At 36.4% G+C, this 17,891-nt stretch overlaps 1 protein-coding gene across 1 annotated transcript in view; it reads left to right on the top strand.

Moving 5' to 3' along the window:
- The window catches only part of IL1RAPL1 (interleukin 1 receptor accessory protein like 1), a 1,172,201-nt gene that overhangs the window by 1,123,100 nt on the left and 31,210 nt on the right, over positions 1 to 17,891 (top strand). Inside the window, exons 9-10 of the mRNA XM_081125599.1 lie at positions 6,914 to 7,046; positions 9,233 to 9,378. Coding sequence (XP_080981725.1) covers positions 6,914 to 7,046; positions 9,233 to 9,378 — 279 coding nt within the window. The remainder of the gene's footprint in view (positions 1 to 6,913; positions 7,047 to 9,232; positions 9,379 to 17,891) is intronic.

Here is a 17,891-nt window from a genome sequence, read left to right as displayed (position 1 = left end):
TTAAATAATAGACATTATGCACGAGCTATTGTTACGTCCTGCACTGCCCATGTTTTATAAGCTTATAAAACTCCTGAAGAATATTTCATTAACCTTAAAGCCACATAAAACTAATGATTATGAGTTTTATATTTTAAAATGTAAGAAAAGCAGGTTTTGTACATATCTAAATTATCTCTTAAGACCTTGAGTGCTAGGAAACTTAAGGGGAGGTTTCTTATTAATTTGCACAGATATAGCAAAATGCAGTTTGAACTTAACCTTTCATTTTAGTACAACCGGCCCACGTCAGAAAAAACAAAACAAAAAATATCCTTTTTTAAGTCACAAGGTATATATGTGTTTTAGAAAAGATGCTATTGACTATATATATCACCCCTTAAATGAGCCAAGGCCTAAGTAAATGCCTTATAGTTTTCTTCTAATTAAAGTTAGTTTTCTTCTTAAAAGGAGACTCATTCCTAGTTTCATACTTTCCTTCTCAAAGAGGGGATTTGTATTTTCCTGCTTCCGCATTTCGTACATAGGTACTGTGGGAAATTATTAGAGTATCAGCAAAAGATAAATGTGGTTCTTGTCTACATTACTAATTGGGTCAAATTAGTAAATTTAGTGTCATGAATTGTATCCTGCCACACTGCAACCTGGGAGACAAGGTAGAAAAGTACATTCTAGAGATCCTGATTGGCTACAGCCTAAGCTGAGTAACAAAGGTACCCCAAAATGCAGTGTTTTCAATTAATCAGAAGTATGTTTCTCATTCACTAGACTAGTAGAGAGAAATTTAGACTGATGAGGTGATTATGTTTCATTAAGTAATTCAGGGACTCAGGTTCCTTGTATCTTATTGCACCAACATTTTGTCTTCATATATACGGTAAAAAACACACAACAAAAACAGTTCACTGACACAATCTGCTTTCTAGACCACAGGAAAGAGAAAACATAAAGTCCAGGGCATGAGGCTTCATCATGAAAGAGATGACCGGGCAATTGCACACATCACTTCACACATGTCCTTGGCCTGATCTCAGCCATACGGCCACATCCACCTGCAAGGGAAATATAGTCTGTAGCTGGGGATCCTTGTACCCAACTCAGTCTTTGGGGGTTATGCTACTAAATGGAAAAGGGATAATAGACTAGGGGAGGCATTTAGTGGTCTCTGCCTCAATAAGTGCCAACCAGGATTTGGAGATCACAGGTCAAGCATAACAAAGATGAAGGCCATGTCAGGACAAGGTTTGTTCAAGAGCATGGCGACCTATATGCGACACTTATGTTTGAACAAGCTCTTGGGGAGTTTTCAATATCCTTCACCACCACCATTAATATCCATTTCTTTCCTCCTTTTATTATTCTTTCCCTCACACTCCACCTTTTCAGATTCCTATTTTTCACCCCACTCTGGGGTTTTTTTCTTTCTTTCTTTCTTGTTTCAAATGTTTGTGATACTGGGGTCTAAAGAGCTGACTGACCACTGACCACAGATAAATGCTTTCTCTATGTATGTTAAGGGCTGATTTAAACAGAATACTTTGCTTTAAAAATGTGAGACTCTAGAGGGATGAAAGAGCACCAAAAGAATTAAAAGAAGCAATGTGGGATTTAGTACAGTGACTATGTAATTAATGGGGCAAAAATAAAGGAGATATCTTAGCAAGATGCAATCACAAAATATTTAAGATCAGTAAGGTCTCTGCCATAAAAACCTAAAAATGTCCGCATAACAAAAATAACATTTTGTAGATGACTCAGAACAATTTTAGAAATGAATAAAAGTATAAGCAGTTCTGATGCCTTTGGCAGAAAGCAAACCACAAGTCACTTCTCCCATCCACTCTTCAACTGACAGGCAAAAATGGCCCCACTTCCCTGTACATTTAAAAATAGCCAAGATAGTAAATTTTATATTATGTGCATTTTTAACTCAATTAAAAATATTAAAAAATGACCCCTCTTCCTCTTTCTCGTCGTCACCAAGAGTTTCTGAATAACCTTTTGAGCAAATCCATTTTCTGGGAGTTGAATGTTTTCCACTGAACAGTCATCAGTGTGCTGCTGCTTTTAGCTAAGACCCGTCCTTTCAGCGTCACACCTTCCCAGGGTGACGTCTGCAGAAGGCAGCGTGTGTAACCGATGCATGATGAATGCCTCTCTTCGTCCATTGATTTTTTTAGATGCCACACATTTCTGTGTCGTGCAAATAGAAGGCAGCCATCAAAAGCTACCATGGGAGCCCTTACGAGAATCTCTGAGCCATCTAAACACAATGCAGCAATAGTATTCGCATTCTGCACGCCCTCTCTTCTCAAGTGCATGACTCCTCTCCATTCTGGGGGGGCTCTGTCGCTGCCTCTCTTCATGTCATTCGTGTGGGGAAAATCCCCCAAATTTCGTTCAAATTCGAATATGCAGCCCTTAGGTTCTTGAAAGGCTGTTTGGCCTAACTTGCTGCATGAACTGCAAATGATCACTTATAGAAAAGCTTAAGTCCCATGATAACAGCAATATTAATAAAGGTAATAATTGCTAGCAGTTTGTGAACACTCACTCACCATGTGTACTATGGATACATATTGACTCAGTTAACTCCAACTTATTTGTGATTACTTAAATCCTCTTGCAATTCTATTAGCCAACCAAATAAGTTGCTTTGTCCTTAAAAGCTAAAGAAATATGTTGTAAGATAGTCCGAAATTCATTTTCATAAAGAAATCTGACACTACAGCTGAATTATGGTGAGCAGATTTAAAAGTGCATGTCTTGTTTTTGTGTGATTTTTTTATCTTGAAATTTGAGCAGACGTTGCTACATCCTGCAGGAGTAACATCCTTAACTATGAGCTTAATATAACCTATCCTTTCCATTTCTTTCATTTCTTTTGGAATCCTTAGATAAACCTAAAGAACTCTCTGTGGCAAATATTATGTGCCATTGGACCTGGTACTTATTTGGACCAAAGATCTTGAGAAAGTTATAAGGGAACTTTCTTTATTTGTGTGTAGGGGAAGAGGGGGGAGAGTGAAAGGGAGAGGTTCATTTCTGAATAAAGCTTTGTGAAAGAGAAGTTATTCCTTGTAACTTATGACAAAAGATAAATATGTTTTGTAAACCACTTTGCTTTTATCTTAACTGGAGAGTCTTCTGCAAAACATTTATCTTTAACATGACCATAACGAAATTTTAATATGCATGATTAATGGGGCAAATGAAATTAAAATCCTCCTACTATTCAGCATCTTATTTAAGAACAAAATGCTCACTATTTTCTAATTTCAATGAGTAAGATCTCTGAATGCTGATGCTTTTTAATTAGGGAAGAAATTTTCTTTTAATTAAAAAAGGATTTTTGTTTTGTTTTGTTTTAATTTCTCAGTAAGTTAGAGAGTGTCCTCTAGTGGAGAAAGAATCTCTGCTCCCAGCACTTTTAGAAATGGTCAAATGATCCCTAATTAGAAGGCTGCACTAAATCACAAGTGACCCTACTGCCCATTGGAATCCAATGGTTGAAGGGAAAGTGTATTATTTTTCCTCTAAGCGCCCCCCACATGCACATTGTAGTCTACCCGAAATCTTGCTGTGTGACAAGCATTGTTCTCATTTTAGATAGCAACTGATTATCTTATGATCCATTTTAGAGTGCTTCCTTTGGAACCTGGTAAGATTGAGCCGATGGTGCACCTTTCTGCAAAAAAAAGGCAGCGGAAGCATTTAGTGCAATTTACTGTAGCTTTTACAGATATCAACTCGAGACAGCAAGAATACTATCATCTGCAAGACCCCAGCCCTGGCCGACTGATATATTTGATGTGCGCAGCTACCTAGGCCACAGCTTCAATTATTCTGTTATTATTTGAAGGAAAACCAAAAAAAAAACAAAGTTGAGAGGAAAATTAATGTGTCTTTCTCGGCTATGTAACTTGTGGAAAACTCATGTTCGTTTCCCATATTTCTGGTGACATGTGGTAAACAGCATTAGCACTGTCCTTCGGGTGGCAGAGGTGAGAGTGGAGGTGCTTTGCAAGGTCTAAACGGATGAAGAAGAGCTGCAGTACTTGGCTCTCTGAACCGCATGTTAGGGTTGCCTTATCAGAAACTGCACCTTACAGCAAATTAGACACCAAAAGATAGAAAAGGTGTATAGTTTTTCTTGATAACGAGTGAAATCATTTGGACTTAAGCAGAGTAAAGATAAAAGTTTATTTCTGTTACTATATTTGAGAAAAAAAAAAAAGAGAGGAATAAAGACAGTGTTCGTAAAACCCTTCAGTAATCCAACAAAGGTCAGAGATATATCGCATATGTATAAATATCGTGTGCTGCTTGTTTTAAAGGCAATGATAAGCCATGAGGTAAGCATTGTATTCCTGTTAACAGATAATATTCAGAACAAGGTACAATCATTGCTTTTGTACAGATATAAAAATTAACACTGTTAAATTCTGGCTCATATGGTATGAAGGGACCAGGCAGCTTATGACTCGTTTAAAGGTAACGTCAAAACAGCACATTTACACAGAGTGAAGGAGTGCCAAAGTGAATTCCAAGCAGAGAAAAAATTGATTTTTCCGTGGGTTGGTGGGGGAGCTAAGAGAGCATAGGGGGAATGGAGTTAATTAAATGACTACAAGACATGAGAGAATTTGCATATAGGTTACCTACAATTTATAAAGTGAAAAAATAGCTCTTAAACAGTGAAAGGGCTAGAATTGGATAACTCAAAAAGGTGTGTAATATATAAATGAGTAGCTTTCCACTGAAACACAGATTCTCTCCTACATTTTTGGGGAAAGAATATATTTCTGTAGCTTGGATGGGGTCATCAGTGACTCAGTTGTACATCCTACATCTCATCTACACCAGCTACCTCTCTGCCCACCACTGTCATTATTATGATCAGTCTTCTTTCTTGGTCTCCCTGTCCTTGCTCCTGGCTTAAGGGTCCTGCCTGAATGTTTTTCAATCATGTTGCTTTTCTGAGCCCCAATTCCACTTTAAACAAAGTCCAAAGTAAAAAGAAATTTTTCCTGACAGTGAACTTGCATGAGAATCTCCTGGGAGTGCTTGTTAAGAATGGAATCCCTTGGCACCCGCCACACTTGTTGAGTCAAAATCTGGGGGGTGGGGGGGGAAACGGACAAGTTTTGGGACAATAAGTTTGAGACTCACTGGCTTAAGTGCAAAAAAATATAACATGTTAAACTTTATTCCCTTAAACTAAATGATATTGTAGAATATATGGGAATATAAAAAAATCTGGTATGAAAGTTAGTTGGAATTTGCAAAAAAGCAGGTTAATGGTGGCATTAGGGGATGCGATCTAATAACCTTCCTTCTAATTTCTATCAAAATCTGTCTACGATTATTTGCAAGTTGAGTATCTGGAATTTTAATCCATCAATGACCTTTCTAGGTACTTGGCTAAGTGTTATTTTATCATGTTTCTTTTTTAACTGAAAATATCCTCAGATACACACTAGGTAGCAAACAGAATGAAGAAAAATTCATTATCACTCTATTGTTTTAATTTTCTTTGCATGTTTTCCATTCTACTGAAGTTTTACTAATTCTTTATTCAAATCTGTTGCTCTTGTATTTTCTTGTTATATCTAGGCTCTAATTCTAAGAACATATATTTTTCTACACAGATTCATAAAATATTTTATAATAATATTCAACTCTAATAAATCCCAATTTTTGTTGTATCATTTGAAATTAACTTTTGTTTCCAAATCATAATTCAAATTCTGATAACTCGTTGCCTAGAGTTAATCTGCTACTATTTTTAATTGCACCCTACCAACATAATCTCACTAAATGTGCAGTTGGGAAGAGATGTGCAGCAGCACACTATTATATAGTATTTCTGCCATATGGATGCTATAGATGAAAAATGTAGCAAAATAAATAGGAAGTTTTGAGTACTGATCAACCTTTATGCATATCTGCATAACCCATGAACACAGACAATAGTGTGGTGAAGGCCTGGGGGCGTAGGGCAGGGTAGAAGGGGTCAATGGGGAAAAAGAGGGACATCTGTGATACTTTCAACATTAAATATAAAAAGATAATATGGTATTTGAATTGTTAGTTTCTGTAATTTAATTTTAAATAATTACTGTGTTTAACAACCTGCTTACAGAATTTCTGAAAATGTAATAATCAACTCTCACAGCTGGTATGAACTGGCTCCAGCCCACAAGTGAAATAAGATCTAAATGTGGAGGCTTTGCACTTGCAGTGTTGAAGGCTAGTTTACAAGAGAGATTTGGCCTGTTGAGATAAGCTGCAGACATGTTACCTTTAATTAAGGAAGCTTTGATAAAAGTAAGCAAGGGAAAATGCAAGTTTGAAAGATATTAAGCAGGTTATTAATTGATTTGAAATTATTTATTGAGTTCCTAATATATTTAAGCACTGTAACAGGCCCTGGTAATACATAAAGGTACATACAGATATAATTTCTACCTTTGGGGAATGAATACTCTGGGTTAGACATGCAAACACACCAAATATTGTAAGGAATTTATGATAAATACAGGTGTATTCCAAGAGCTATGGGAGAAGAAGCAGAGTGACTGACTGACATCACCTCTGTGGTACTTTTCCAATAATTTATAGCCTCAATCTAATCAGATGAAAATATCAGGCAAACCTATATGGAAGAACCTTCTATAAAATAACTGACCAGCCTTATTTAAAATTTCACAAGTCACAATCATTTCATTAAAAAGCTGTCAAAAGCACATATTTTATGAATTTGACAAAGATTGAAAATACCTGAAAATGTATTATTTTAGAAATATGTTTCATTCAATCAATGAAGTGATTAAAATGTTACCTGCCAGTTTGCCTCAAATAAGAGGGCACAAATAGTTTTATAACATATTTCTGTCACTCCTCTCCACAGGTGACTCAGCTAATCTAACCTGCAGAGCTTTCTTTGGGTACAGTGGAGATGTCAGTCCTTTAATTTACTGGATGAAAGGAGAAAAGTTTATTGAAGATCTGGATGAAAATCGAGTTTGGGAAAGTGACATTAGGTAAAATAAGTTTTTCTTTCATCTTGTACTCAAGATTAATATTTACTCTGTTGGTGACTAGAAATTAAGCTAAAAGGAAAGAAGTTTTTTGTTTTGTTTTACTATTATAATGAAAACATTGCAACATATAGTGGCAAAGAGGCAAAACACTGTTAAGAGACTATTGAATTGCAAAACATGAATGCTATTTACAAAGAATTTAAGAGAAATAAAAAGGGGTTTTTCATTGAGGAATGTACTGAATGTGAGATAGACCAAAATACCATCAAATATAGAAAATGTGATATTGTACTTTTTGTCTGTAAGAGCTCTTTGTTTTTCATTAAGAGGAAATAAAAACAAGGTACCAGGACTCAACCAAACACAATTTCTGTCATTTCCTTTTATATGTTTTCATATTTGAGGCATCACATAGACAATAAAACACTTGTTAGGAATGATAAAGGATACACAAAATGTCTTAATTACCTTTTTTGTTCTGACTTTAAGGTCTAAATATGAATATAGTGGGAATGATAGAGAATAAACATTACAAATACCATCTATTTGAGGACATAATACTTAAGCTTGAAGGGGTCAAAGGGGGACATCTGTAATACTTTCAACAATAATGATAAATTAATTTTTAAAATCCTCTCTTTAAAAACTATTTGTTCATTTACCTTTAAGTATTCAGGTATTCAATTATGACTAAAATTATACTTGGGCATAGATACTCATTTTTCTTTATTGATCTTAGAGAGAGGGAGGGAGGGACAGAGAAAGAAAGAAGAGGGGGGAGAGAGAGAGAGAAGCATCGATGTGAGAGAGAAACATCGATCGGTTGTCTCCGGGCATGAGCCCTGATCGGGGATCGAACCCACAACCTAGGTATGTGACCTGACCCAGAGTCAAACCTGCCACCTCTTGGTGTTTGAAACACTGCTCCAGCCAACTGAGCCACACTGGCCAGGGCTTATAGATACTCATTTTTAATCATAATGTACAGAAGCAAGGATGTTAATAAGAATTAAGTTATAACTGAATGAAAATGCTGCCCATTTGTAAACATTCTCCCATCTAAAGGTAACGCCTTCTGGGAGTGCATGAGTATTTTAACCAAGGTCCCTCTTCTTGAAGGAGGACTCTTTTAAACACGAGGACTTTTAAAACTTTATCAAAGGTATAACTGAAAAAGGTTTTCAGTAGAAAATAAAAAACATATAAAACTGTCATATAAGGTTATTTCTACTAGGATTTTCTTCCTAGCAACAAATACACAAGAATCTTACACTGCAGCTGGGTTCTGAAATGCCCAGATGGGCAATTCTCCAATATGTACTAAAGTGTTCCTCTGCCATTTATCACTTATCCATACACTTTGAAATGCTAAAGTTAAGGAAGGACAATAAATCTCCTAACTTTCCTGCTCTCCCCTTTCGTGGGTGCTCAGGGGATATTCTAGAAAGGTATTATTCTTTAATTCTGCATTAGAAAGTGTTGTGCAGAGTTGAGTTACCAAACAGGTGAGAAAGTAGAGGTGGAAACTTTTTGAGCCGGGAAAAGGAGTTTTACTCTGAAATTTCCCATTTGCTCAGAAAGATTGCTAAGATCTTTGACAGTGAGATTAGTGAGCATTTACCATTAATTTTACATATCACAATTAAGCACTTCCTTGGAACACTTTATCTACAGGTTTATAATTTCATATTTCTTTAAAAATAGACAACTGATTTGTATCATGAAAAAAGAGGCCAGGCTGGAGGTTTCAACTGAAATGTCAAAATAGCTAAAAAATTTTCTATTCTTCCTTTTTTTATTAGCCTGATATACAATTAGTCCTCTAACCTAAGACATTAGAATATTTTATCTCACCTTTACATCATATTTCTTCTTAAAGGGAAAGCAGTTCCTAAACTTTTCCTCAAGGTCTCTCTCACATTTTTATTATGACAGTGTTATTGTCCTGCTAAGAGAGATAATTAACTGCTACTTCATTAGCATCTTCAAAGACAAACTTACTCATTAGAAGTGAAAGAGGGCATGATATAATTTGATTAAGATATCATTAATCCATAGCCAAATTTGAAGCACGGATATTGCAGGTGTTTTCACATCAGATGCAGATTCATCTAATTTTTTTTTTCTTTTTCGTGTATGTGTACGTTTGTGTGGGGTTTTTTGTTTCGTTTTGCTTTATATTTTAGAATTCTCAAGGAGCATCTTGGGGAACAGGAAGTTTCCATCTCATTAATTGTGGACTCTGTACAAGAAGGTGACTTGGGAAATTACTCTTGTTATGTTGAAAATGGAAATGGTCGTCGGCATGCCAGCATTCTCCTTCACAAACGGGGTGAGTATAACCTTCTAAGTTAGAGTGGTCAACTGAACTATATAATAGGAGGGAAATAAGTGGGAACCAAAAAAATAATAAAATTTGTTTTTCTATGCAAATTTATCCTAAATAAAATAATCACATTAGCATTTGGGCTATCAAGGTATATAACACGGTGGGTGGGTGACTAGCTCAGACTCTAGAGTCAAATTTGGATTTATTGATTTGCGTTAATACCAACTGTATAAACTTGGGCATGGTATCTAACTTTCCTATGCTTCAGTTTCCTGATATGTGGAATGAGAAAAAAATAGGGTCAACTCTTCAGTGTGTTTTAAGGATGAAAGAAGACAAGAAGTGAAGAGTTTCGCACAAAGCCTGTACAAAGGAAGTATTTAAATGTAATTTATTACTATTAGAAAGAGGCAAATCAATGAAAAAATAACTGAAGTAGTTTTAAAACCAAGATTGTGTTCCTTATTAGAAGGTTCTCCCTTTAGTGTAAAAATTATGTCCAATGGATTTCCCATTGCAGTACTTATTGATATTTTTTCTGCCTTGGATAACTTTTATATATGTAATAACCTCTCATAATTAATAATAATTCATTGATTGTACATCAATGAGTTATTATTCAACTATAATTTAATAATAATTCAAGTAAGATAGGTTGTGGTTGACTGCAATATCTGCCTCACTAAATCTGATCCCACAACAGCCCCAATGCCTTATGCACAAAGGTTAAAATATACAAATACATATTGAATTGTTTGAAATTAGGGATAATTTTTAAATTTGATCCATGCCTTTTAGTTGATGAAATTTTTCATATAAATTACATGATAAAATGTTTTTTTCTATATTATGCTAAGTGAAAACTTTCTAGTTTTTGCAACAATTACACTTGATGTTCTCTTACTCAGCAAATTTACAATGATTTTAAATTCAAAGTATATGTTTAATCCTAGACTCTTTGAGGTTAGAAAAGAAAAAGAACATTAAAGACTATTTCCCCCACTTTACTGGGCAATAGAATCCCTTTGAATAATGTTACTTAAAACTGTTAAAACAGACACCTCTGTTGTCAAGGTGACTGCAGTATTAAAATAGTCTACTTTGGAGGGATGTGAGTAAGGGAAAGGTAAGCGGAAGCTAGCAATATGATTGTTTTTTTCTATAGTAAATATATATATTAAGCCCAGCCGGCATGGCTCAGCGGTTGAGCATAGACCTAGGATCCAGGAGATCTTGGTTCGATTCCCAGTCAGGGCACAGGCCCGGGTTGCGGGCTCCATCCCCAGCAGGGGGCGTGCAGGAGGCAGCTGTTCAATGACTCTCATCATTGATGTTTCTCTCTCTCTCTCCCTTCCTTTCTCTGAAATCAATAAAGACATATTTAAAAAAAAAAAATGTATATTCAGTCAATGGAGGAATTTCTAGTAGAAATATTTTATATATGTAAAAGAACAGAAATAGCTTCTCAGAGTTGGAAACAACTTAAATGTTGTATAATTGAACTACTCCAAAACATCTTCCCAAGATATCTAATAGTTTATACTGGATCACATTCCTTCTCAAGGAAGCCAATTCTATCTTTGGAAAACCTATTAGAAAAGCATCCCTATTTCACTGTCTGCCCCTTGACCCTAGTTCTACACTTTTAATCACTCTTTCCCAAAACAGCCCTTGAAAAGTTTGATGACAGTCACCATGATCCTGTTGGAACTTTACTTTTCTGGATTCCACTTCTTTAGTTTCTTTGATTCTTTCTTCCTTTGTGTGGATGAAATACTTTCACCATTCTGGCCATTGTCTTCAATATATTCTGGCCATTCTCTTCAACATGCTCTAATCAAAGAGTCTCGATTACTTCCCAAGAAGGAAAGTACTAGAGAGAATATATAAGGCACAAATAAAAATCTGTTGACTTAGACAACCTATATTTCATTTCAGGACAAGGTCGAAGTGACAGTCAAGTAGTTATTGTAAGGGGAGAGAAAGAAAATGAAATGTACCTAAAGAGGATACAACTATCAAAGCTCTGTTCTTATAAGCAGGCACAGAGCCAGGAAGGGTCAAACACCCCCAGGCTGTTTTCAGCAAGTGCGGCCTAAGGTTAAGTTGCCCATAGCGAGAAAAACTTCCAGTACTACAAAAACAAATGTTTGAAGAATCAATGAAATTGATAAAACTTTCACAATAATGTCTGATTACCTAAATATGAAGGGGAAAATTGTGGCCAAGATTAGAGCATCTTTCAATAGGTAAATCTTCCACAATTGTTTTCAAATACCTATTTATACCAACAGCGTTTTATTCTTAGTAAAATAAAAGCATTAAAAAGCCAAAAAGAATCCTTCAGGATCACATATTCCAAGTCCCTCTTAAAGTTAGTGTGTGCCTTCTTTTTAAGGGGAACTCCAGCAAATGAGCCATCAATTTACAAAGGCCACAACACATGCAATCCCCTACCGTTGAGAGGCTTATAATCGTGTGGAATTGTTATGGAAGAAATGCATGGACGGTCTTTCTCTGTTGCTAGTGGGAGTGGGGTTCTTGGGATGCCGCTGGAATAAGCATTTCCTGAGGCCCCCACAGGAGAATGAGTTGTGGTAAAGAGCTTTATTTTCATGGAATTACATGCCTCAGATTGTAAAATCCCATTTCCCTTAATCTAGTCCTGGAAGAAGTACAGCTGAGGATTAAGCAGAGCTAGAAGCGAAGCCAGTGTCCAGAGTTTCTGTTCCATGGTAGAGCTGGGTCTGGTTTAGCATTAGGCTAGTTACAGTCCATCAATCCATTGTGTGTGGGGGCCACATGGTCATGGGCCGTGTGAACCAATGTAGGGGGGTCAGGAGAGTGCAACCTCTGCAACAAGTCACAAGAGTCTGGAAAGAGCAAGAGAGACAACTCCTTTGTCTAGGAGCTTAAGTATCTGAAATCTTCCCATGCTTGCAGTGGCCATGCCTAATCTGGCCGGTGACCTGTTCCCAGGTGTCACTCAGACTCTACTGGGCATGCATCTAAACTGCAGCTTCCTGGCAAAGCTGCACAAATGGCATGTCTATAAAATGTGGCCTTCTCTGTGCTCCTTTCCTCTTATTGATAGCCAGGTTTATTACACAGGTATCAGAATGATCTATCCCAACTAACTTTGGAAAGAAGAAATGACTTTGGTTAACATATGACATAACTACAAGTTCACCAGCTCTGCAAGGTTCAGAAGGTCAGGGCACACACAAGGAGTGTAAGCTGGTAGTTCGGGTTTTTGATCATAGGGTCCCTGAAAGAGCCAAATTGCTCTTGCTAGCAATTAGGTAAATTATCTGATGAGTTGCTATATTACTCACAAGACTAAAGCTGAGAGAAAGAACTGGAAGCTGTCGCTATTAATCATATTTTACTGCCATTGATTCATAAATCCTTTAACTTATCTTACAGGGCTTTAAAGTCTTTCTTTTTAAAACCTTCCTAGAGAGATAAGTTAAAGCATTTGATGAATATAGATTTTGCAAACCACAAATTATCACTTTTGACAGGTAAACTTGCCAGCACACATCTTTGCCAAAGTTACTTAAGCATTTTTCCCTCCATTATTACCCTTTGTTCAGTATTGTTGATCCAATAAAAATGATGGTAGAGCCCTCCAATGGGCAGTATGGATTCTTTGAGACATTACTCATATGTATTAAATGAATCTTCCTAAGTGCCAAGAGTATACTGTAATAAATAATTCAACTAGAGTTGAGCTGAGCTAGATTCTGGACCAGCCTTTTATCTAGAAAAGAGAATCTTGCCCTAGCCGGTTTGCTCAGTGGTTAGAGCATCAGCTCACAGACCGAAGGGCCCTGGGTGGGATTCCTGGTCAAGGGCATGTGCCTCGGTTGCACACTCCGATCCCTGGCCCTGGCCAGCGCACCAGTGGGAGGCAACCAATCGATGTCTCTCTCTTTCTCTCTCCCTCTTCTCTCCCCTCCACTCTCTCTAAAAAAATCAATGGAAAAAATATGCTCAGGTGAGAATTTAAAAAAAGAAAATCTTAGTTTCAGAAAAACTGGCTGAAAATTTACCAGAGAATTAGACCATGGAGAAACCTTGCTTGATTCCTGCAACCAGGAAAGGTATTTGGACAGTTAGGATTATGTCAGACATTCAAATATAGACATATTTCACATACTATACAGAGAACTAGATTATGCAGTGAAAGAGAAACAAAGAATGAGGAGGCGAGGGCCATGGGGCCATGTTAGTCTATGACAGCCCTGTCCTTTATTCCTTACTGTAGTCCCTGGCCTGACAAGCTTGAAAGTTTGGCCCTTGCTCTACAAAGAACCAAAGCACAGTTGATACATTCACTACTGTGTTATTTCTTGTTCCCACTATTGATCATACATGACTGAGTCCCAATTAGGAGTCTCTGAATCTTTTACCCAGATGCCCTTGTTTAGGTTTCTAATTGTGGGTACATGACTTGACTTGCATCGAACACTGACCTTCAGTTTTCCTCCAAAACCCTGAGCTTTCCAATTCCTTTATTTTTACATTTTACACTTTCCTGACACAAACAATCCTCCAGATGGAAACTATTGTGGCTCAGGGTAGACCAACCCAAAATACCCCATAATGACATATTGATTATTTTGAATTAAAGTTACTTAAGGAACTGCCAATGCAAGAAGAACACTGATATCTCTCTCTCTCTCTCTCTCTCTCTCTCTCTCTCCCTTAAAGCAGGAGATAAATCTCCCATGTGAAAGGTGCCTTCCCTGTACCTGAAGGCTAAGAGAAATACCCTTATTACTAGAGTTAAGGAATCCAGAACCTAAACAAACCTTGTTGCCTCTTTATTAATTTACTACCCAAGCCCAAATCTTGCTTAGATTTCTTACTAATGAACACTAACATTGTTTGTCCTGTCATTTCCTCATAAGTTTATTATTTCTTTGTCTAAAAAGCATAAAAAGGTGCCCACTTCAATCATTTCTCTGAGCATCATTTTTTGATCTTCAGCATCGCTTATGATTACCCATGCTCACATATTATATTGGCTTTTCTCCTCTTAATCTCATTTTGTGTCAGTTTTATTATTAATCTATCTATAAGAACTCAAGAAGTGTAGAGGGGGAATTTCACCCTTCCTGACAATACCCAGCAGCATTGTCTCTGGCCTCAGGCCTAGCCGCTCTTGCACCCATCAGGCAGTCATAAATTTCTTCTTCACTCTGTGGATTTGGTCCATACTCTAACTCTGGCTGACCTCGAAGTGCAGACATAGTTATTATCTGGAACAAAGCAGTTTAATGGTTAAAGTTGTGGACTCTGGAGCAAGGTTGTCTGTTCAAAACCCAACTATCTGTGCTATCTTGGGCAAATTACTTAATTTCTCTTCTATAAAATGATTAATAATAATAATGCCTTCCATACAGAGAAGCCCTGAGGGTTAAATTAACTCGTATATGTCAAATACAAATCACAATGTCTGACACATGCTTATCACCCAATAAATATTAGCAGCTATTACATCACTTCTCTGTTCCAACTACATGATATTCTGGGCAAATTAGGATGCAGCAATAATGTGTTTCATTAAAAAATCCCTCAAATCTAGTTTATCTTTCATTAAGATGGTCAGCTTTACCTCCAGCAATTTTGTTCAATTTGATTCTATATTTTACCTTATAATAGATTTATTTTGGTTTGAATGCATTGTCCTGAAGGAGATCATTCATTTACTCATGCACTTAATGATAATTATAAGAATCTACTATGTGTCTGGCACTGATAACATTAAATGAACCGTAAATAAGAACCAGTATAATTTGGAATGCTATCATCTGGCATTCCTAATATAGAATTGTGCTTCTAGGGAATGTTTGACTTTGAAACTGTCGCATTAAGGGGATGCTCATTATCAATTCTATTCTGAATAGTTATATTCAGATACATTGATTAAAATAATATGGCACTTCATTTATCATGAGGTAGTTTGGGAACTGGCAAAGTATCTACCTAAGAGTCTAGCACTAGTTAATAATGATGAACATCTAGATTTTCTCTATTCCTCCTCAAACTCATTTTAATTCTTGCACACACACACTCTCTCTCTCTCCCTCCAAAGAATGTAATCAATAGGAATTAGAGTTGTTCAATAAACTCCCTAGTCCTAGGAATATCTTTAGTAATGTAGTTAACATGCACATCATTTAGGATGAAATGTTTAAAAGCCCGGTGAATTTAGACCAGCTGGACTCCTTATCCCTTCTTATAATGAATCATTTTTGTAATATGTGCCCCTATCCTTGCTAGTATTTACCAAGTGCATTCATTTACTGAGAGATACAGTAAGACCAAAGAACTATTTAAGCCTCTCTTGGGACTCTTTTTTGACATTTTTAACCACTGGTTTCAAACAATGGAAAAGTCAAACTTTTTCCGGATATCAAAACCTCCTACTTCTCTATATGGTAGCATCTCCCTAGAATGACAATGACCCATTGAAAACTGAATAGGTGTCCAGGAAAGAGTCACTTTTACTGACTCATTCCTGTGGGGGAGAAAAAATAATTTTTACTCCACCCTTCTAGGTTCTTGGCTGAGACACTCCCTGTAATAAGAAACCAGATTAACAGGAGAAAAAAAAACAAAAGTTCAATAAGATGTATACCTCCTATATACATGAGGAATACTCAAGAAAACTAAGTAACTCCTTGAAATAGCCCCAGACACCACCTTTAAGCTAAAGACCAAATAAGATGTTGGGAGGGAGGGGCACTATGGTAGGTTACCAGGAAGAGCACAGTAAACAAACAAAAACCACACCTGGAGGCTACTATGAATGCCAGGAGCGCAAATTGTCCAATACTAGTGATTTTATACCTTTGAGTTTCTTGATATGGACATTGCAGCAAGATTATTTGATTGCCACCAAAATTACAACATGAAAACTAAACTTATGAGCTATCTCCTTAGACATGCAATATATGATTTAAGTGAGGTTAACTCCAACTTATTTTTTACCTCTACACTAGAATATATTTTCAAAGATTTTTTTCTGGTCAGCTACAGCATGGATATTTATTATGTAGCATAGATTTGCATTTTAGTAATTTTGGTCATTTGGTTTTATTTAGTGTGAACTAGAATATCCAAGTAGCATCTTTGTTAAGAAAAAAAGGACCATTGGTCTCTGATGATTAGCTTATTTCTCAATGAATTATTAACAAGGAGATGATCCTGGACAAAACCAATATTGGGAGCCAAGAATCATAATCCTTTCAGTTTTTATCATTCCTGGTGAACTAACTGAGTGGGCCAAAGCTCTTAGTATTTAATTATATACTGGCATAGCCATTGGAAGTCCTTTATTTGCTTTATTGAATTTTTCACTTGTTTTCTTAACTAAATGTAAATCCTTTGTAAAGATCTTTAACTTGTACTTCTCTGTTATATGCTTTATTTTGCATAACCTACTTTGATGAGTGGGATGATTAAGTGTATTATGAGTAATATGAACTTTGTCTGCAACAGGATTTCTCAATCTTGTCACTATTGACATTTTATGCTGGGTGATTCTTTGTTGTGGGGAGCTGTTGTACACATTGTAGAATATCTAGCAGCATTCCTGGTCTCTACCCATTAGATGTGAATAGTACCTTTTCCAGTTGTGACAAATATTGTCTTCAAAGATTGCCCAAAGTCCTCAGAGGACAAAATTCTCATCAATTGAGAACCAATGACCTATGGCATGGATATCAGAAGGACGAGTATTTTAATCTTGAAAACCCTCCAGGGTTATATCTAATGTAATTAGAAGTTCAAGAGAATGAGTGCTTCTTATGCCATGGGAAATGACAAACAATAGATACCTTGTGTTTCCACTCTTGGAGAGTCAACTAGAAGTCACTAGAGCAATTCTTCACAAACTTTTTGCTGTTGTTACTGCAATCTCTTCAGTACACACAAATCACCTAGGGAGTTTGTTAAAAAGGGATTCAAATTCAGTAGTCTGGGGTGGGACTCAAGATTTGAATTTCAAACAAGTTCCTTATTGATGCTGATGATGTTGGTCTATGGACCAAAATTGGCATACCAAGGTCTTTGCCTAAACAATAGATCCTCTAATAAGCTTGATAGTATCTAATAGGTAAAAAGCAACTAGCCTCTCTTGAGTTCACTGTTTCCTTGACAGAGCAATGAAAGAGGGAGTAGTAAAGCCAGTCACTGGGATTAATTCCAACTAATTGCTTCATTCTTTTTACATGGTCAACACCTTTGAACCTATTTGAACATTGCCCTCACACTCTACTCTTAGTTAATGAGGTTACTTTCCTCATGTATTCAAAGAAAGTGTGCTTTATAGAATGCATTTACTACTCAGAGAGATGTCTGAAGGGGAACTCTCTTCAAGTATTAAATAATTAACCTCTTAATGAAGAGAGCTCTCATTGTTGGACATAGTTCCTACATAACTCTTTTTAAAAAAAGGAAATCCACTTAAGAATGTCTCAACAACATACATATGGACATATACA

This window comes from Miniopterus schreibersii, assembly GCF_964146895.1.
Source record: "Miniopterus schreibersii genome assembly, chromosome: X".
Taxonomy (NCBI): domain Eukaryota; kingdom Metazoa; phylum Chordata; class Mammalia; order Chiroptera; family Miniopteridae; genus Miniopterus; species Miniopterus schreibersii.
The sequence above is the reverse complement of the archived record's forward strand: the minus strand, read 5'-3'. Positions and strand labels throughout refer to the sequence as shown.